The sequence below is a fragment of the Macaca mulatta genome, chromosome 6 (genome assembly GCF_049350105.2).
Source record: "Macaca mulatta isolate MMU2019108-1 chromosome 6, T2T-MMU8v2.0, whole genome shotgun sequence".
NCBI lineage: Eukaryota > Metazoa > Chordata > Mammalia > Primates > Cercopithecidae > Macaca > Macaca mulatta.
The window spans coordinates 39,597,979-39,620,440 of NC_133411.1; the positions used below are offsets into that span (position 1 = coordinate 39,597,979).

General features: G+C 39.0%; 1 protein-coding gene across 5 annotated transcripts in view; it reads right to left on the bottom strand.

The window, feature by feature from the left end:
- The window catches only part of LIFR (LIF receptor subunit alpha), a 76,732-nt gene that overhangs the window by 8,081 nt on the left and 46,189 nt on the right, over positions 1–22,462 (bottom strand). For 4 of the 5 annotated variants that reach the window (XM_015139923.3, XM_078004406.1, XM_015139921.3 and 1 more), the window contains exons 10-18: positions 21,139–21,284; positions 19,797–19,959; positions 16,614–16,684; positions 13,482–13,695; positions 10,722–10,901; positions 7,294–7,395; positions 6,184–6,351; positions 2,909–3,070; positions 1,861–1,954 (exon numbers count right to left, since the gene is read on the bottom strand). In XM_015139923.3, the coding sequence (XP_014995409.2) occupies positions 1,861–1,954; positions 2,909–3,070; positions 6,184–6,351; positions 7,294–7,395; positions 10,722–10,901; positions 13,482–13,695; positions 16,614–16,684; positions 19,797–19,959; positions 21,139–21,284 (1,300 nt within the window). The remainder of the gene's footprint in view (positions 1–1,860; positions 1,955–2,908; positions 3,071–6,183; positions 6,352–7,293; positions 7,396–10,721; positions 10,902–13,481; positions 13,696–16,613; positions 16,685–19,796; positions 19,960–21,138; positions 21,285–22,462) is intronic. The other variant, XM_015139924.3, reaches the window with a different exon arrangement.

The following is a 22,462-nucleotide window of genomic DNA, read 5'->3' on the forward strand; positions in this document are numbered from 1 at the left end:
AATTAAAATAGTGGTTGTGCCATCTAGTCCAAAGGATCTGGACTATGGAAGAACAGCTGTGATCCCATGGCACTGCTTTACCGAGGTGGTTACAAAGGTGATCATAAAGGTGATAACTACGTGTCATGAGTACACTGCAGGCTGTGCTAAGAAAAAGGCTACTAATCTTGAACAAAAACTAAATGCAGCCAAAAATGAGATCTGCCTTTACCAAGGTGGGTTACTGAGGTGGTCATAAAGGTGACAGCCACGTGTCATGAACACATTGCAGGCTGTGCTAAGAAAAAGGCTATTAATCTTGACTAAAAACTAAATGCAACCAAAAATGAGATTTGCTCAGTGTCCTAGTCCTATCATATTTTTATATTTACGGCTACTAAAAAGAACTGTATTACTTGAAATTCCTACAGAAAAAATAACTTTGTTAATGTGAGCTTGAAACGCTGTAACTTCTAAACTCCCTTCTTATTTTGTCTTTTTTTTTTTTTTTTTTTTTAAGACAGAGTCTTGCTCTGTTGCTAGGCTGGGGTACAGTGGCACAATCTTGGCTCACCGCAACCTCCAACTCCCTGGTTCAAGCGATTCTCTTGCCTCAGCCTCCTGAGTAGCTGGGATTACAGGCACGTGCCACCACACCCAGCTACTTTTTTGTATTTTTAGTAGAGACAGGGTTTCACCATGTTGGCCAGGATGGTCTTGATCTCCTGACCTCTTGATCCGCCTGCCTTGGCCTCCCAGAGTGCTGGGATTACAGGTGTGAGCCACTGCACCCGGCCTAACAGTTGTTTGTAAAATGTGACTTTTGGTAATGAGAATATGGTTACCAAAATAGACTATTCTATAGTTCTACAACTATTACTATTTTGATTTATAAGCCAAGATTGCTAAAATACGTTCTCTTGTCATAAATGATGTCATTTTTAAGGCCGGTGAGGACTGGTCTAAGCATGAATGCAGTCACTGGCTCCATATCCAGCCCGGACAGCTCCTGCCAGGTAAGCATGAATGCAGCCACTGGCCGCATACCCAGCCAGGACAGCTCCTGCCAGGTAACCACACACATGGTCCTCTCTCCCATGGAGCCCCCACTGACTTCACCTCACCTCACGTCACTCATTCCTGCTTCACCAGGCACACAGCTCCTCTCACTTTCTCTGAAGGTTTTAACTCCTTCCAATTTCAGGGCCCTCAAAGAAACAATTCTCTGTCTGTAACATTCTTTTGCCTCTCCTTACCCTTTGGAACTCTCCCACAGACCGGCCGTGACTAGCACTGGCCGACCAGCTCCCAGGACGTAGCCCCCTGCTGGTCTCCTCAGGGTACCTGGTTCAGTCTTCCTAGCACCCACTCACACTCTGCAAGCACATCTTTGCTGGATGTCTATGGTTTACTGTCCCTCTTCCCACACTGTGCTCCAAGTCTATAAGAACCATGGCTTGTTTTGTGCACCACAATATTTCCCCCTTCACATGGAAGAGGTCATTCATATTTGTTGAATAAATGAGCAAATGATCAAAATGATAGGTCACCAGGGCAAGTGAGATCTTAATCATTAAATCATGTTTAATCTTGTAGACAGCTATTGCCGTATTTCAGCCTATAAATATTTTTTATAATAATAACTGCTATGACTTTAAATTATTAGGAAAAACAGTAGAAAAAAATTTACACATTGACTCTATTAAGACCTTTAAATAATATGTCATGTTTAATATTAAATTCAACATTAATTCTAATTAAAACTTTTTTTACTAACTTATTACAACAAAAAAGATATACTTAATACATAAACTAATCTTACAAATCTTATAATCATGCCCTTAAGAAGAAAAGAGCAAGAGTAAATGCAGAAACCATTACCATTCTCGCTTCCGATAACAAAGGATACTTGTCACCACTCCAACAATGACAGCCACTGCCACTGGGATGAGAATGGCAATAATTAATCCCACAGCTGAAATGAGAGTATTACAAATATTAAAATCACCATTTTTAGTGTGAAGTACAGAATAGATTTATGTTAGAAGATATTTAGGTTGGTAGATTATTTAGGAAAAAAACAAAATTAACTGCTGCAGGGACACTGAAAAACTATTATAATCTAACCTTCAGGTATTGTGATGATTTTTACGCAAATACTTAAACTCTTTCAAGTAGGGTTTCTCAATCTTGAAACTTTTGACATTTTAGGCCAGACAGATCTTCACTAGAGGATCGGGGGAGACAGTCCTGTACACTACTGGAAGTTTAAGAGCGTCCGTGGCCTCTCACCGCTAGATACCAGTAGTATGCCCCAGTTATGACAACGAAAAATGATACCAGACAGTGCCAAGTATCTCGTAGGTGACAAAATCACCCTCCGTTGAGAATCACTGCTTTAGAGAACCATATCCTCATGGCTCTTTATTTAAGAGCTGTGTCTGAACTCTCCAACTCAGGGGTAGAGGATAAGCCCATGATCCAAGTAAAGTTCTTTACTGCAGAAAGACAGTCAAGGCCATCACTGTTCTTGTCTCTCAAATTTATGAGTGTTGTGCTTTACAAAAAAATTAAGAACATCTTCACTTTTCCCTAGATACGTGAGAAATCACAGAATAGCTGGAGCAAAACATTTTTAATCACTGACCGTTAGATAAATTCAATATGACTTTAGACCTCTAGACTTCAGATGTATCCCAAATTCATTAATTTATTAGGTACTCATTTGGAAATAACTTCAAATAACTGACAAGAACGAACATAAAGTAATCTTATAGCTTTTTAACCTTTCCCTCCACCAGCCAAAAAATGCAACAAAATGTGAATGTTTTTTAGAAAGGGTGGGGAGGGGTTCCTACATAAACCAAGAATCACTAGGAACACTACGCATGCAGGATGGAAAGCACCTCAACAGCAACCCGAAACTTACAATTTTCCTTTGTCACCACGTACATACTCTTCTCTGGGCCCACTCCACCATCTGTATAGGCTCGCAAGACCAGGTGGTAACTTGTTTTACCTTGAAGGTCAGCAATTCTCAGTGTCTTCTGGGATATGTCAGTAATATTCTTAACCTTTATGTCAGAACGACCTATTTTTAAAATGAAGTATGTTAGCACTAATCTCTAACCCGTTTTAAATGCATGGTTACCTACACCTGTCTCACTAACTGCCCTTCTAAGTGGGTCTAGCTGCAGCCATCCCAGCCAAGGACTCTGGAGCTGCCACTACCTTGTTCAAACTCTACCCCCATGCCAGTCAGTAGCTGTATGACATGGGCCCGTTATTTAAACCACTCTCAACTGGAGTTTTTCTACTTATGAAATAGAACATCACGACTTAAGCTGTGTGAAGTTTTCACACACATTCTCTAGCATAATGCCTGGCATATAGCAGGCAATCAGTAAAAGTCCCCTTTCTGCTACTAAAAGCATGAAAACTACCACAACCAAAACCCACTTAGGCTGAGCCTTCCCATGAGTGAGAGTGAAAGATGGGATGAAGCAAATGTGCAAATCAGTAGAGATGACTCCAAACCACTTAGAAAAAGGATCAGTGTGATGGGAACTCTCAAATGAGACTAGTGAGAAATCCTTTGAGTTATAACTTCAAAAGGAAGAGTGAGGAATCATTTGAACTACTCTTTTATTTTTAAAAATTTAACCAGAATAATGCAGGACAATAGGTTAAAAAATTAACTAGTACTAAATGGTTAATAACAAAAAGTGACAGTTCTCTACCAGCTCCTCCTCTCGCCCCCTACAACCACTGTAAAAGTCATGTAATCAGTTTCTTTGGCTATTTACCTCCATATTCCAAAGTAGCAAACTTAGAGAGATGTGACTTTTAACTATTAGACCTTATCTACACATACTTTATAAGGGCAGATAAAGATAGAGCTCTTTTACACTACCATCACCCTTTCCCCCACCACATCATTCATATAGAAACATCAGAACATTTGATGAATTCAGTTTGGATTACTATGATTATATAAATATGAGTTAATGCTAAGACAAACTGCTTGGTGTGATAATGTTTCCTTTCTTGTTTTCCCATTGTTATAACTGCTTTTTCCCTCATTTGCTTGATTTTCTATATACCAATCAGTAATTCTTCCCATATCCTCCAATGTACACTCAGTAAGATTTTCCATGTGGTCAAACACAACAAAATCCCAGCTCCACATCTTCTCTGCTCTCCCCTCCACCCATCTCCTGCCTCCTGCACTAGACTGGATGCCTTCTGGGCTGCGGCTCTCCTAGAGCTCCCTGCTCTCTCCCCTGTGGCTTCCTGGGTTGGCCTCACTTCATTTCCTCATTAGGATGCACTCTTCTAGTAGCTTCTTGAGAAAAGCAACATGGGGGAAGTAAATATTTGCAGCCTTGCATGTGCAAAATGTCTGCATTTTAATCTCACTTTGGTTGACAGACTGGTGGAGTATCGAATTTTAGACTGAAAATAATTTTCATTCTGTATTTTGAAGAGACTTCTGTGGTACCTTCTAGTATCTGGAGTATTGCTGGGCTGTCTGTTGCCATTATTATTCCTGATTCCTTGCACATGACCTGCTTGTCTCTGATCATTTCTTTACACGTTAGCTGCTCGGAAAATTCATAATGACATACCTTGGCATAGATCTTTTTTCTATTTATTTTGCTGTGTGTTTAATGAATTCTTTCACTCTATATACAGTAGTCCTCCGTTTTCCTCAGAGAATAACTGTAACAATATACTGTAATAAAAATTATGTAAATATGGTCTCTCTCTTTCTTAAAGTATCTTATTGTACTGAACTCATCTATTTTCAGACTGCGTTTCGCCAGGGGTAACTGAAATGGCAGAAAGTGAAACCATGGAAAGTGAAACTGCAGAGAAGTGGATCTGCTTGTAGTTAGACCCTTCAGTTCTAAGGAACTTTCTTCAATTGATCCCTCCATTCAGACCAGATTGATCCTCACCACTTGGCCTCCAAGGCCTGGTCTGGCAGGTACTGGAGAAGTTCCTTCTCGACAATGCCTGACTGCCCACATAGATTTCACAATCCTCCACTCATTTAAGTCATTTGCCCCACTTCCACCCACAAATTTCTGAATCTTCTTTTTTGGGGTTGTTTTGCCTCTTCTGTTCTCTCCTTGTGGCTTTATTAGAGTTTGGGATTTTTTCCCCTTCTTTATGCTAACTTTAGTGATCAATCTACCATGTCTTACTGGAAATCTAGATGCTAGAATTTTAACTGTTTCAAGTGTAAAATTTCCAAGCATGTGAGGCAAGTCACACTAGACTGGGGATGTTTGTGGAATTTGATATTTAGGATGTCCCTCATTCACCAGCAACCATGAAGGTTCAGGCAATGCAGAACCCGGGGACGGAAGGGGAGGCACACACTTCCTGCAGCTGCTCTGGGGAGTGGCTGAGACAGTGCCCGGCCAGCACCGCCATGCCGTGGCGGAGTTCTCTATTTCTCAGACAGGCATTAAATAATTAAAATGATTTCTTTCTGAGGAGAGGCCAACCAGGGAAATGAAAGCTCTCAAACTGAAAAGATGATATGCTTGTGTTATGCAGCTACAGGAAACATCTGATTCTCTGCAGAAATATAATGAAAGGAAAAGCCAGAAATCTGTACAATTTTGTATTTGTAAATCTGAGAATTCTCTAAAGTCTTTGGATGTACACTTGCCAATTTCCAAGGATTGTCTGTACTTTTTAATAAATCCCCAATCAAGTCATTAAGTTTTCCAGCTTATCAAGGACACGGCTAAGTAAAATGCTAATAGGCCAATGGTTTTTGTCCAATTACAACTGAGGATCTGAAGCTAACTCTTTGGATTCCTGAGTTTTTCTCCTCCACTGTTATAAGTACAAGATTTCTTTTTGGCAGTAAACTTCATGAGATGCCTTGTTATGGATTATGTAAGGATCTAATAAGAGATGGTTTCTGTCCTATGAGGCTTATAATCAAAGGCTTCAGAATAAATGATTTAAATGATTTCTGAAAGACTATGCATGTCAATTATTGCATATTAAAATCTTAAGACTCTTATATTCATAGAATTACTGCCTTTTCATTTCTCTATCTTTCAGATAGTTTTGAAAACCAGTACTAAACTACTGAGCAGGACTTTCTTTTCCTTTTTTTTTCTGTTGTGGTTAAAGAGAAACTTGTAAGAAACACTATCCTCGTGCTATCAGTTTACTTACCTGATTCTAAAACCCTCATCTTTGATGTGTCTCTTTCTCCTTTTCCAAAGTAAAACAAATATCCTCTTAAAAAGCCTCTAAGTTCTTCCACAGGAATGTCTTCCCATTTTACTAATATCGAATCTGCAGAAGTATCCTCAACAGTAAAATTTGGTGCAACAGTGGGAGCTGTAAAAGGAAAGTCAATTGCTAAAGGGGAGTGTACGAATACAGAGTAATACAGTAATGTTTCCTGAGCTTTCTAGCCTCAAAAATAATTCAACTTGGAATTAAAACTTTATTTAATCATAAACTTGGAGAGAGATAATCACAAATGCTTTTTTTGTGAAGCTTACATACTAATAACCATAGACAAAAATATTTTTAGGAACAAAGGTAGAACTTACAATATCACTTTCAGACAAAATATGTATCTAGGGAAGCAATCTATGCAAAATCTTTCTGAGGCTATTCAGATAGACTTTATTTGTATTTCCCATCTTTACTGATAGTCCTGAAGAAGTTTTAACAGTTTTTTAAACTTGTAAAAGTACTAATTACATATTTTTGACATCAAGTTCAGATTTAATTTTCTTGAGGACAAGAGCAAAATTGTGAAATATAAACATTCAACAAATGATTTCAGAGTAAGCAGGCCCAGTGCAGTGGCTGATGCCTGTAATCCCAGCACTTTAGGTGGCTGAGGTGGGAGGATCGTTTGAGCCCAGGAATTTGAGATCAGCCTGGGCAACATAGTGAAACTTCATCTCCACACATACACACACAAATTAGCTGAGCATGGTGGCATGCACCTGTAGTCCCAGCTACCCAGGAGGCTGAGGTGGGAGGATCACCTGAGCCCAGGAGGTTGAGACTGAAGTGAGCCATGATCTTGCCACCACTGCACTCTAGCCTGGGTGACAGAGTAAGACGTTCTCTCAAAAAAAAAAAAAAAAAAAAAAGGAAAAGGAAAAGGAGGAGAAAAAAGTAGAATCAAATACTTTTTATCAAATTATTTTTCCTTCCTTGAACTAAACATCTTATTTTTAGAATTCAATCATACTATTGTTGCCAATTTATAATTTCTCATGTTACTCTGAACTCTTAAAAATAAGTACCCATTTAACTTACCCAATTCTTCTATATATCCAATCATGGAGCGTAATAATTGATATCCTTGATTTCTGCACCCATACAGGAAAAAATTATATCTTACACCTGGTCGAAACTGATCTATAGGATGAACACATCAGCAAACTTTCATAAATAAATTACTATGAATATCTATTTTAGAAATATCAAATTTATAACATACTCTAAAATTTCCAAAGCTAATTTTAAAGATGTTTTATTTAAAAATACATATTTTAAAGATTAGTATTCAGAATGAAAACTGACTAAACAAAAATTGTATTTACTTCTATTAACAAAAAGTTTAGTAATATAAGATGGGATTGCCTTGGAGAGAACAACGATGATTAAGGGTTACATTTTGTTCCTTTTTCCAGGAAGAAACATCACTGCTTGATTTTTTTTTTTTTTTTTTTTTTTTTTTTTTTTGAGACAGAGTCTCGCTCTGTCGCCCAGGCTGGAGTGCAGTGCTGCAATCTTAGCTCACTGCAACTTTCGCCTCCCGGGTTCAAGTGATTCTCCTGCCTCAGCCTCCCGAGTAGCTGGGATTACAGGTGCCTGCCACTGCATCTGGCTAATTTTTGTATTTTTAGTAGAGACAGGGTTTCACCATCTTGGCCAGGCTGGTCTTGAACTCCTGACCTCGTGATCCACCCACCTTGGCTTCCCAAAGTGCTGGCAACTGCTGGATTTTAAGGAACAAAATGTAAGTCTAAATCAACTTCCTGGGTCAGTTCACTAAGCCATTCATTCCAGGTCTACATTATGCTTCTATAAATCCCTTCCCTACATAGTGTTATTTCTGAGTTGGAAAAAACAAACCCACTGCTCTCTCCTCTCGTTCCAAGAAGCAGAATTAAAAGTTGCACTCTGCCTTGAAGCTTCACTGTTAAAGGAACTGGGTCTTAGAGTTTGTTCCTCTTTATAGCATCACCATTAAGTGTCTTTGGGTGAGTTAACTCTACAAGATATAGAGGTGCTTTGAATTAACTCCACAGGACACAGAGGTACTTCCTATTGAAGTACCTTAACTTAAACTCAAAAGGCTCCTTTTAAATGCCTCCTGAATACAATGCAATGTGTGCAATGTGAGCAACACAGACATGCACAAAACAAAATGTCAAGCATGCAGACACTTGCGGAGTGGTGGGGAAGACAGATGAACAAGGGTGACCATAACAGTGTGTTATATTAGAGGTATGTATCAGATTCCACGGAATCGTAAGTGAGGGGCCAAATGAGTCTAAAAAGATCAGAAATAGCTACCATAAGGGCCATCTGAATAAGGCCTTGAAGGGCACTGAGATGGTCATCAGTGGTGGTTGAGAAAGAAGAAAATGCCGGGGTTGCGGAGGTGGATTGGCGGCATATGGCATTGCATTTAATTTGCAGAATGCAATTATTCTGGTGTGGTTAAAGCATTAGTTCTCCAATCAAGTGCCCATAACACACCAGTGGCCTGCAGGCTCCAATGTGAGACAGTAGTCAATTTCTAAAATCACACAACCCAAGAAAAACTGAATCAACTTGTCTAAAACTTTTAACTTTTCTTCTTGCAATGATTTTCCTTAAACGTTTGCTATGTGCTGGCACGTCCTAAATACGTATTAATGCAACTCAAGCTCAGCCAATTGTGTTTAGTTTTGTAACATTTTTCTTTGGAGAAAGGTATGCTTGAGGTTATGTTTTTATACTGCATGTACATCTGTAAATCTGTACCTCTTTTTATATTAAATTTATTAATATTTTATAGGGCTCTGACACTTTAAAAAAAAGAGCCTGAGAAGGTTAGAGCATTAGAAATGTGCGAAGGTCAAAAAAGAGAGCAGACAGCTTAATGAGTAGACAAGCGGATGAGGGAGGAATAAAAGGTGTGCCTACTATGTGTCACTTGCTGTTCCAGAAGCTCAGCAGTAAATAAAAGACAATATTCCCAGCCTCTTGAAGCTTTGAATAACTTTGAATTTGAACCCGGGTTCTATCACATAATAATTTTGTGACCTTGGAAAAGTCACCTAACTTCTCTGAGTTTTTGTTTTCTCAAACTTTGTGTCTTTGTTCAATTGAGTTGGCACAGAAAGTTCTCCTCCCACAATCATCGCCGGGCAGCTTCTCCATATCCTGCAAGTCTCAGCTAAAACTTAAATGGGTAGATACTCCATTTATATCCACTCCAGCCTTCCCCAGTTCATCCTGATTATTCTAAAAGCCCAGGTGAGAAATGACAGACTGGAACCGTGTAAGGCTCATTCAGCTCCATGGGAGGGGATGCAAGGGAAGGTGCAGGAAAGAGAAGGGTAGCAAGTGCCTGGGCCCTTGAAAAGGGAAGTGCACTGTAAGAAAGGATAAAGGGAACAACTCAGGAAGATCATTACCACTTCAGCCAATTATATATGTGGAGGAGTTTGGCTGTATTCCAAGTAGAACTGGAAAATAATCTGAACTCATATGTGATAATCCAATGAATGGGACCCATCCTCATCATTTGACAGAGAAACAGTAAGCAAGTAGAAAGTGTTCCCTGAGAGAGAGGTAAGGAGTAGGCTGCTTGCTCTTCTGCACTTCCCTAACATGCAAGGGAGGCAGGAGACGGGAATGATCAAGAAGCATCACTACTGACAGGCTACAGGGTCCAGAAATCCCATGGGGACAGGCAGGATACACTCCCATCCTGCCAGGAAAAAAAGATGATATTGGAGAGAGGGCTCTAATGCCTAAGGACAAGGCTGGATTAGCCTGTAGGTTATTAAATACTGCTCTGGGGCTAAACTTCTCAGGCTGCATCCCATTGAGGGCCACTCAACTGCAGCTCACAAGCTCCTGAGCATTAGGCTCATGGAACACAAGGCCTCCCACCCACACTGTGGTCAGTCCTGCTGATGCCCCCTTGCCCTGCATCAGGGAAAGTGGTGAGGGGTTCACGGCCTTTCTGCTCAGTCTCTCCCTAACCTCGGTAACCTGGGCCCTGGGCAAACAAGGCGAAGGCCCTTCTGTGAGACCAGGTTACCGTTCTGTTGTCTTCTTTTTTCATGAACATTTATTTATTCATGTTGCTAAATTTTCCGCATAACTTTTAATGTTACTTAACATTCCATTTTACAGGTGTACCATCATTTACTCATTCCCTTATTTGCTATTTGGGTTTTTAATTTTTCACGATTATCAATAATATTGCCATGAACATTCTTAAATTAAATCTGTGTTGTTCTCTGATTATTTCTAAGAGTAAATTTCTAGACGAGTAATTACCAGATCAAAGGGTTTGGATCCTTCCACATGCTGCCACAACTGCCCCCCACTCCCAGGAAAATCAAACCTATTCACACCCACCCAGCAGGAAAGAGAGTCACTTCACTGCGCCTAGTCCCACGTGTTGCCTTTTAAAAATATTTTGTAGAACTTAATTAAGAGATACTAATTCAGCTTACCAGATTCGATTACAGTTTCAGTGCTGTTTGAGGGGACTTTTCTCCAGTCCATAAGGCATGGTTCCGACCGAGACGAGTTACACCACTTAATGACGTAGTCACAAGTCATGTTGGGGTCGTAATGCCAGGTGAGGAGAATGCCCTTTCCCATCCCAACAACTTGCTCTATTTTGAGATCATCTTCAATAAGAAAGGAGGATATTTTACTGGCATTAAAAACAATAATATAAGGCAAACCTCATAAAAATGGACGTGAGTTAGAAAAATCACTTCACTGTGAAGAAATTATAAAATAGTACTCAAACTAGATAAACTTTCAGCAAAGATTAGAAGTGTTGCTCTGTTATTTTTATTGTAACAACTGTAGCACTTACCTGTATATATAGATTAACATAGCAGCTGAAAGAAAGTGATTTTTTAAAAGCACCTAGGATCAGGTAATAACATATTGGGGCTAAGACATCAAGATCAAGGCCCAGGAAGGATGCAGCTAAGGGCACTGGCTGGGATGGGAGACTGGGGAGTGGACAGTGGACAGTCTGAAGCCCTCCTCTCATCACCCACCAAGAATGTGTGCAGAGAACAGGCGGGGCCCAGCACAGTGTGCAGAGTAGGCACTCAATGAACTTGTGGAAACAGTAGACGAACTAGCCCCCTTTCTTTCTTTCAAGGAAGACTGTGGCCCCAGAGGTGGGCTGAAGCGGTTGTCTGGCTGACCAGGGGCGGGGTGGGGGCAAGGGAGAAAGCTGTGGAGACACCCAGAGGCTATGAGGTGGGATGGCTGACGTGGGCACTGAGAAGGAGAAGCCTGCACAGCGTCCTAGGAGATACCAAGGGCAAGGGGCAAAGGCTGAGGGCAGACACAGGAGTGGAGGCCCTGGCAAGGTTTCCTTTCCCTATCTTGCCAGATCTTGGCCTAGGTAAGAAGTGGAACCCCAGGCTTGGGGAGAAGAATTGGGGTGGGAGATAGGGCAGTGTGGTCAAAAGGGAGAAGGAAATTTCCCACTGTGACAGGAGAAAAGTAGTAGTTTTTATAACTGATTTGTATTTAATGGTTCAGTAAAAACAAACATAGAAAGGTTTTTGGTTATTTCTAAGAACAAAGGTTTAGACAAGTAATTGTCTCAGGAGCCAGATGCTCAGGAGGCTGCAAACTGTAGGTGAGTGGCCCTTGACGGGATGCAGCCACGGCAGAGTATTTAATCACCCACAGGCTACAAAAAGGGTTCAGTAAAACCAACACAGACATTTCCCACTGTAACAGGAGAAACTAAGTAATAGCTATAACTGATTTATATTTAAGGGTTCAGTAAAAACAAACATGAAAAGGTTTTTTGAACAAAATGTGCATTCACAAAGCAACTACTACTAAATGCAAGACAACAATTTGGCTTAGAATATAGAACACTTCAGACATAACAGCTTTTTTTGCTCAACGTGATTAAAAAGCCACAGTGTAAACCTGAGTTGAGGCTGCAGAGCCTCCCTCCAGTCGCGATATCCTCAAGAAATGAGGATTTGTTCTGGGGCTTCAGAAAGTGTCTGAAAGCTGATGACAGAATTGCTAGTTCTGTAAATTACCATTTTCTAAGGGATACACAGAAAAGGTAGGATTATGCTTCCTGAATAAAAAGATAACATAGCTATTGCCTAGAATTGTGAGAGCAACGAAATACATAACCTAAATCAGTATGTTATCTTCTTATGGATGTTCACATCTCTGTCTCCTTCATTTTTTATTTTGTTATTTTTGCCAGGCCAAAATGAAGAAGCCATTATTCTAAGCCCCACCTCCCAGCATCTGCCACAACCCCTGGGCATCTCCAGCAGCACTGCTGCCTAGGCTCTGTATCTCTGAAATGCACTTTGTTTTCCCCCTTCCTTCCTCCAAATTCTCCTATGACTGACTCAAAGAGAACAAAGAAGCAGTCAAGTAACAAGCAATAAGAAACAGCCTCAAACTGGAGTTGGAAAGCTACTTAGAGGACCCTAACTGGACCAATTTCTCTTCCTCTAGAAGCTGTGGTTATAGAAAGGCGCTCCCATAGCAGGCAAGACAGAAAGGTGGGTAGGCAGAAAATGACTGGGGCACAGAGATCAGTGGAAGAAGAGGCGGACGTGGCCGTTTAAAGCTCGTAACTCTCAAAGTTGTCAAGAGATAGAAGCTGGGAAGAACGTATTAATCACTGGATATCTATAAAATTTAAAGAAAGGTGCTAAATTTTAAGAATTACACCACAGTTGTTTTTCTAAAGCCTATACTGAAGATCTAATTTATACCTTAAGAAGACTTTTTTTAATCCATAATTTCTATTAATAAGGAATTTCTTACCAAAAAAGGTGCTAATTAAAATAAGTGTTTTTTTCTCCTGCCCAACAATTTGCAAAACAGTCTAGCTGACCTAAAATAAACTTTCCTAGTCTTGGGGAAGTGTCTTGGAGAAGTGCCTGAATGTCATTTGAATAAACTGTTAAAATATTTCTTCCTAAAAATACTATCCACCACTGTACCTCTCCAATATTATCCACTATAGTTACTGAGTACAGTAATGATTGTATCCCTCAGTGCACATGCTTCAAGTCAATACTAATTACTTCTCTCTCAATGAACTGTAGACATCAATCTGCTCATTCTGCCTTCTATGTCAGCAGCAACAAGGTATACGAGAAGAATGCTGACATGACAAAAGAGCAAGTAACATCAGACATTCCTTACTTTAGTTTCCTGTTCTTATATACCACACCATCTCAAGCACTCACCATTTGGAATTTCCATACTCGCTATTTTGGAAGGTGGTGACGAGCCCACAGAATTTTTAGCCACCACGCTGATGATGTAGTCATTCTTATCAAGCTGTATCTCTGCTTTGTGCTGAGGATCAGGGATTTCAGAAAGGGACTGTGTTTCCTCATCTGATGAACATGACACATTGTAGGAAAGTATTTTTCCATTAGCTTCATTAATGGGTAAAGGCTATGAAAAACAGACAAATTGTTACAAAAACCTGCAAAAGGTGACTATGACTAGGCAAGGTAATTGGGTTTAAACTGGATGGTATATTAACAATAACAAGGTTGGCCAGGCGTGGTGACTCACACCTGTAATTCCAGCACTTAGGCCAAGGCAGGTGGATCACTTGAAGTCAGGAGCTCGAGACCAGCCTGGCCAACATGGTGAAACCCTGTCTCTCCCAAAAATACTAAAACTAGCCAGGTGTGGTGGTGAGCGCCTGTAATCCCAGCTACTTAAGAGGCTGAGGCAGGACAATCACTTGAACCCAGGAGGTGGAGGTTGCAGTGAGCCAAGATCGTGCCACTGTATTCTAGTCTGGGCAACAGAGTAAGACTCCATCTCAAAAACAAAAAACAACTAGTTACAAGGTAATATCAGAAAAGATGAAGCTGGCCGAGTGCGGTGGCTCACGCCTGTAATCCCAGCACTTTGGGAGGCCAAGGCGGGTGGATCATGAGGTCAGGAGTTCGAGACCAGCCTGACAAACATGACGAAACCCTGTCTCTACTAAAAATACAAAAACTAGCCAGGCACGGTGGCGCCTCAGGAGGCTGAGGCAGGAGAGTCACTTGAACCTGGGAGGTGGAGGTTGCAGGGAGCTGAGATCGCGCCACTGCACTCCACACTGGCTGACAGAGCGAGACTCCATCTCAATAACAACAACAACAACAAAGAAGCTCTCCACAGTGTGAAACACAGATTCAAAATCCACTGAGACCTGGGTAAATCAGGAAAGAGACACTGAAGAAAAACTATACTTGCTATAAGCAGTAAGAGTACACAAAAATTTAAAAATTAAGTGAATAAAAAACAATATTTATCTCCACATTTTTCCGGAGCAAAACTTTTAAAACTATCCAGAAGCACTGCTCTACTTAGTAACAAACAAAACATTTAAAAAAACTATAGCATCATGGGTTTTTTTCTAAACATTTGTTTTCTCATTTTAAAGTATTATATGCCCACTACAGAAAATCTGGAAAATATATAGGAGTTGAAACTAGTAAAAATCTCCCATATTCCCACCTCTTAAGTATTCTTTCATTTTGATATTTCTTTCAAGTTCTTTTTCTAGGTATAGATCTTCTATTAACATTGTTTTAATTACATTACACCATCTTACTTTTTACTTTTCCATAATGTACACTTGTTCATAATACAGTTATATACATTTTCATGGTTTTATATCTCATGTAGCACTTTTACTAGTGTACTTGAATGTCCCTTAAGTAAATGAAATTTAAGTTGTTCCTAATTTTTCACAATACTAAAACAAATATTTCGGTGAATTTTTTTGTGCCATGTTTTTTTTCTTTTTCATAGAATTTAATATGAATTTCTAAAAGTGAACTTACTGGATAAAAAGATGAACATTCAAACCTCTTCATTTCTACTGAACTGCTTTTCACAGCAACTGCCTTAATTTATACACCAATGTATGGGGCTCTCTGGTCAAGACTGAAGATGATGTAATACTGCTAAAAACTCCACTCCAGCAGAGAGGTCTCTGGTGATGCTCCAAATGGCCTGCTCTAAGGGGCAGGCTTTAGTCCTAAGACTTACGGGCTTCTTGGGATACTCCAGACCACACACTGTTTGAAATGTCCTCCTCCCCCAGTTTCTCTAATTCTATTTTCTTCGCTTTTCCTGCCCCTCTAAACCTTCCCCATCTCCTCTGCTGGTTCCTCCTCCTCTGCTGCTTCTATGCATGCTGCTGTCACCTGGGCTCCAGCCCTGGCCCACTTTTCACCTTGCATCTCCAAGTGATCCCATTTATATGCTACTCAAACCTGTTTTCAGTGCCAACCTCTCCCTTAAGGTCCAGAGCCTTACATAGATCAAACTACCTACTGAACTCTACTCATGATATCCCAGTGGCATACCTTTGGAAAACTCACTATGACCAAAACAACATAATTTTCTACCCGAACACACTCTGACTTGGCAAATGGCAGCACCATCAGCATAGGTAATGATGTTAGAATCTAAATCCTTTCAATATTTTTAGTCTTTACTTAAGTCTTCATCTAGTTTGAACAATATTCCAAACTTTCTCTGTATTGAAGTAAATTATATAATCGTTGCTATATTATCATGAAATCTGACAGGCAACTGAGAGTAGCCGGGGGATTTTCTAATCAAGAGTGGATGTAACAGTCAAATACAATCTCAAAGCAATAGAACTCACAACGAACCTGCATGTACACTTCACTTTACTCAAAGCTGTATCGATGCCAAAAGTTTTTTTAAATAAAATTATGTTTTACATTCCATAACAAAATTCACTATTTAAAGGAATCCTATTATGACTGCTCGTGTAAAATCTAATATAGAAAACAACTGTTCATGTTTTTGATATTCATAAAATACTTAAAAATATAGCAACAAAAAATGTTCCAGCAGAGAAAAATTAGTAAAATATACAATTCATATTTCATCTAAATATTTTACAAAATCATACAAAACTTTAAAACTGGCATGTCATAATGCAATTTATTGAAGGGAAATATATAAAATACATGAAATATATAAAAATTTAGTTTCCCATTCATAGAAGAAAAATGTAACAAACAGGATTCTAACCTATAGATTTCAACTGAAGTGAAGGAGATGGAATTCATGAAATCTTCAGGTCCTTTACAGGCCTTATAAGATCAAACTCGAGAAGGCTCAGATCTGACAGAGAAGATCCTCAAATGACTGTGGGGAGTTAGGAGTGATGAGGAATTTGGGTGGTTTAGGAACCAGGTTAAATTCTCACCAATATTGCACAAAAGCCAGTCTGGGAAGTTTCAGCTCCTTGATGACCCAAGTACCATATGTAAGTTAAGCGGTTTAGCAAAGTAATGTAAATGTTCATGGAAAAATTAGATATTTACCTTCCAATAGATTATTAAATTTTTTCCATCAGAACTCCACTCTCTCCAAGTGTCAGGCCCCTTTGAAGGAACTAAAAAGGAGATTTTAAAGTTAATATCTGAAGACACATACTATATTATGGTGCTTGGCATTTTTTTTCTAGGGTATTTGAAATTCTCAATAAAATGTGAAGCAGTTCAGTGGCTTCCACTTAGAAAACAGAGCAATGGAAAATCTAAGCTCTCAACAACTTTTGCAAAACACACGGCCCCTTCAGATGGGTGAAAATCTACCTGCAGGCTGGCTGTACTGGTTCCCTGGGTTCCCCTCTGTCTCACATCCTCCCACTCCCTCACTTGGCCACATACTGGCTTCCTGGCTGTCCCTTAGATATGCCAAAGACATCTGCCTCAGGCTCTGCATCTTCTGTGTCCTCTATTCCTCTGCCTACAACTCTCTTCTCCTAGATAAAACAACATGGCATGCCTCCTCATCTTTATAACTCAGCTTGAGTATTACCTTATTAGTGAGGTCTTTTTTAACTACCCTATTTAAAACTGCAATTCCTTTCACCGCCACCCCCTCTTATCCCTCAGCCTTTATTCCTATCCTTTCCTCTCCTCTGTGGCATCTGTCACCACCTGATAAACTGATGTGTCTATGTCTTTGTGTGTGTGTACATATATACATATAGATGTGTATATATATAAATTTATTTCTAGTTCTGGATCCTACAAACTCCACAGGCAGAGATCTCTGTTTTATCTGCTGCTATATCCCTGCTAACTAGAACAATTCCAGACACATACAGGTTGAGTGTCCCTTATCCGAAATGCTTGGGAGCAAAAGTGTTTCAGATTTTGGATTTTTTCTAATTATAGAATATCTGCATACATATAATGAGATATCTTGGAGGATGGGATCCAAGAACACATAAAATTCATTTATGTTTCATATACACCTTATACACACAGCCTGAAGGTAATTTCAGACAATATTTTAAATAATTCTGTGCATGGAACAGATTTGTGTTAAGTACTAGAGTGTGGAATTTTCCATTTGTGGTATCCTGGCGGTGCTCAAAAAGTTTTGGATCTTGGAGCATTTCAGATTTTCAGATTACACATGCTTAATCTGTAATGCATACTCAGTAAATATTTGTTGAGTAAATTGATGCCTTCATCTTAATGAGGTGCAAATAAGATGTTTCCTCCTGGAGACAACAGTTCATTAACTGAAGGCAAAAACTCCTATTGTGGCTAGTCTCCAAAATGACCAATAATCCCCATGTGTGTGGTGCCCTCCCACACTGCATTAGGGTTGGCCTGTGTGACTAACAGTGTACGGCAGACATAATGGTATGTTACTTCTGATCTTAGATCATAAAAGACACTGTTCAGTCACCAGCTGTGGGAGGAACTGGCTGCCATGAGCACACTTAAGCAGGCCTAGAGAGAGGCCCACAAGGTGAGGAACTGAGGCCTCCAGCCTTTAGTCACATGAGTGAACCATCTTGAAAGTGGATCCTCTAGCCCCAGTCAAGCCTCCAGTTCCCACCCACACTCCTGACTGCAGCCTCATGAAAGACTCCAAGTCAGAGATATCCAGCTAATCTGCTCCTGGATTTCTGACCCATAGAAATGGTAAGATAATAAATATCTGCTGTGTTAAGCCACTGAATTTTAGGGTAATTTGTTGCACAGCAATAGATAACTTATATCTTCCCTCTCTGTACTCATGCATAGCTTTCACTTTTGATGATACAAGTAATTATAACTTATATCTTCCCTCTCTGTACTCATGCATAGCTTTCACTTTTGATGATACAAGTAATTCTTACATATATCACAAAGCGCCCTGTCTATTCTTCACATCTCTTCATGTGGAGAGGCAAAAATCTACATCAACATCTATCATTTATTTGTTTTGCTATTTCTTAATTTTTTTGGAGGAAGTATTACATCTCCTATACCACATAATATAAATAAAGCTCTTGCTATCTTTTGTTAAATGATTCCTAAAAAAACCTATTTCGGCCGGGCACAGTGGCTCATTCCTGTAATCCCAGCACTTTGGGAGGCCGAGGCGAGCACATCACAAGGTCAGGAGTTCGAGACCAGCCTGACCAACATGGTGAAACCCCATCTCTAGTAGAAATACAAAAATTAGCCAGGCGTGGTGGCGGGCACCTGTAATCCCAGCTACTCGGGAGGCCGAGGCAGGAGAATCGCTTGAACCCGGGAGGCGGAGGTTGCAGTGAGCCGAGATCGTGCCATTGCACTTCAGCCTGGCGACAGGCTGAGACTCTGTCTCAAAAGAATAAAAAATTAAACCTATTTCTAAGTTTTTTTTTTACACCTAACATCTGGTTTTTCAAGGATAGAATATCATTCTGTCTTTGGAAATTATCATATTTAGAAAACCAGTTACCTGATTTTATAACTATCTTGACCTAGGTATACTATAGAAACTGAAATTCAAGACCTTTTAGCCACATCATTTCTCAGGTCTAGGTCATAAATAAAAACTAACAAATTCTCTTTTTTAGTAATTTTTTTTAAATGCCAGTGAGTTAAAAGCTAATTAAAATTCCAAGCAGAAGAGAAAAGAATAGGAGAAAAATCATTCTATGCATTATTGTAATATGGTAATACGGTGGCAATCATACAGGAGCCCTGTCCTTTCACATAATTTATGCCAATCATTTTTCTATACTATGACAAAACTTCAAAAACTATCATTTAAAATATCTGTGATATTTTATTAGCAGGTACTACACAATTTATCTAACCATCCCCCACTTTTAAGGACTCTGATAACATTTTTTTTTGTTTTTAATTTTGAGACAGAGTTTTGCTCTTATTGCCCAGGCTGGGTGCAATGGCATGATCTCGGCTCACCGCAACCTCTGCCTCCCAGGTTCAAGCGATTCACTGCAGCATCAGCCTCCCGAGTAGTTGGGGTTACCGGCATGTACCACCATACCCAGCTAATTTTGTATTTTTAGTAGAGGCAGGGTTTCTCCATATTGGTCAGGCTGGTCTCGAACTCCCGACCTCAGGTGATCCACCCTCCTCGGCCTTCCAAAGTGCTGGGATTACAGGCATGATCCACTGTGCCCGGCCAACTTTTTCTTTTTAAAGAAGCTGAAAAACTTCAGGATACACAGTAATTATTAGCCATATATCACTTAGTTAACTTACTGGCTTCTGTGGTTAAATGTTGTTTTTTATTGCTCCATTTGCTCCATTTCCAGAAAGTTTCAGTAGAACAACGAATCCGAAAAGTATATACAGTGTATGGATTTAACTTGTCCAGAGCAACAAGATAACTTGAATTTTCTACTCCTTTGATTGTGACATTCCGCTATTAGAAAACAAATAAATATGTATGTATGTATATATTGTGTGTATGAAGAATATATATAAATATATATACACATACATACACTTTTGGTAAGAAAGCCTTCACATTTGTAACACAAACCGACAGAATCTCAATGAGTTTGTATATATAACACCCAAAGCAGTTATCCACTATAATATTTTAATTCTTATATACCTGCCAAGCCAATGAAATTATGCCCTGCAATAGTAATAAAAAATTGAGTTGTCTTTTTAATTCAAATACTGGCTCTAAGTAATAATGGTCAATTAAATTATCTAAAGGATTACAAAATTTTGATAATGAGTCAAATGGCTAACGGTGATGCAACAAACCTTAACATGATTTAGTAATTTGAGATGACTGTGAGGAATAAATGTATTATTTGGATGATATCTGGAAGTTTCTTGGAGGCTGGCATTACCTTTTGTGCATCTTTGTTAATATGACACTTAGAACTTCTAGTATGATGCTAAACATGTAGCAAATATGAAACAAATACTTCCTTAAACTAAGTAAATACAGTTAAAACGAAACAATTCTAAACAAATTTGAAGATCTGCGTGTCTCACAAAAGCCTCTGAGCTCCCCAAAACATTACAAAGAAGCTTTTCAGATTATATTTCACAGTTGTGACTGATTTTCTAGACATCAGTAAATTTCCAAATGAATAGTTAAGTACACCTCATTTATTTTAGACTTACCACAAATTACAAGATAGTATAATATAAAAGTCAACCTAAATATTTAAAATGTGTTAAAAAGTCATGTTGTGACTTATAAGTACCAATTACAACTTGCTCCCACTGCCACACTTCATAGTTTTAAAAAATCACTTCTGCTGTCTGGTGCCAATTCATCCATTAATGATGCTAAAGGTTACAGCAAAAACTACTCATTCATTCACAAATTTACTGAGCACCAGCTATGTGCCAGGTACTATACTGCATCTGGGAACACTCTGAGGAATAAAAGTCAAATTTACCATTGTTATTCAAATGATACAATGCTGTTATTACATGGATACTAATGTCTTTCTTGGTTCTTAGTAAATCTCTATAATAAACAATCTGAGAGCTTAAGCATATCAATTTGCTTAATTCTTTTTGAGAACTGTTTCATCCAAAATAATCACAAAGGAAGTCTTTAGGAGAATCTTACCTGTTCTTGTACTGTATTAGATTTCTTAATTTCAATTTGACATAAAAAATTAATCTTTGCAAAGTTGCCTGGTAAATGCCAAGAAAGTTTAACAGCTGTTGAATTAATATCCTTCACTTTGAATGAAGTAGGAGTATGGGGATAAACTGCAAATATAATTAAAGATTACTTTAAACATTTATTTAAAGGGGTAAGCTATCTTCTAATACGACAACATAAAAAACAAGGAGGCATCATTAGTGCTAACCAACAACATCCTACCCAGTATTTGTGGAATCGACAAACCTAATTTCTACTACTGACATCTTGCCAACATTTTTAAACAATCAATCATGTTCAAAGCTCTTCAATTAGTGTCAGGAATACTCAAAGGTAGTAAGATCACAGTATTTACCTTTAAGGAACTTCTAATTTACTTGGGGAATGACCAAAAAAAAAAAAAAGAAAAAAAGAAAAAAAGAAAGAAAAAAAGAAAGATAATAAGAATACAAATGCTAAGTTCTAAATGCATGATACAGATATTAACTACTTCGTACATGTAAGCACGGTAGGGTAAGTCTTACAGTGAAGATGGAACTTAAGATGAACTTTGCAGGAAGAATCAGACAAAAACTGGCCAAAAAAAAAAAATGCAGAAAAGCATTTTAGGCAGAGATGGCAATAATGAAGGTACAGCGAGGCAAACTGCATATTACGTTGGTGATAGTGTGTATGCCCACTTGAATGGCAGGAAAGAATCGCAAGCGAAGTCAGGCTGAAATGGCAGAGGGCAGACAAATACATACAAATACTACCATGCCAGGATAAAATGTAGCCATGGTGACACTAGGAAAAATCCAGAAATCACAAAGATGACAGGAAAGAATAACTGATAAAAGTGACTTATACAAATAAGGCAACAGGATCATCTACTAATCACTTGTGAGACTGTATGATACATGCCTTTGGTTTAGGCCCTTTCTCCCCTGCCTGAGTCTCTAAGAGAAGGTCTAGGCCGTTGTTCAGTGTGTTGCAAGCCTGACATGGAGTGTTAATGCACATGGACTGTGTGAATGAATACCAAAAAGACCAACCACATTTTATTTTTATTTGGAGCTATGTATTAATACGATTGGTAAAAACGCAGAAATCGTTAGTAATAAAAGGGACAAACTATTAATACATACAACAACATGGATGGCTTGTATTTAAAAAAAATGCCAACCTGCCTACTGTACGATTTCACTTATGTAACAGTCTCAAAATGACAAAACAACAGAGATGAAGAATAGATTCATTGTTGTCAAGGCACAGGGGATGCTGGAAGGGCAACACGAGCAAGCTC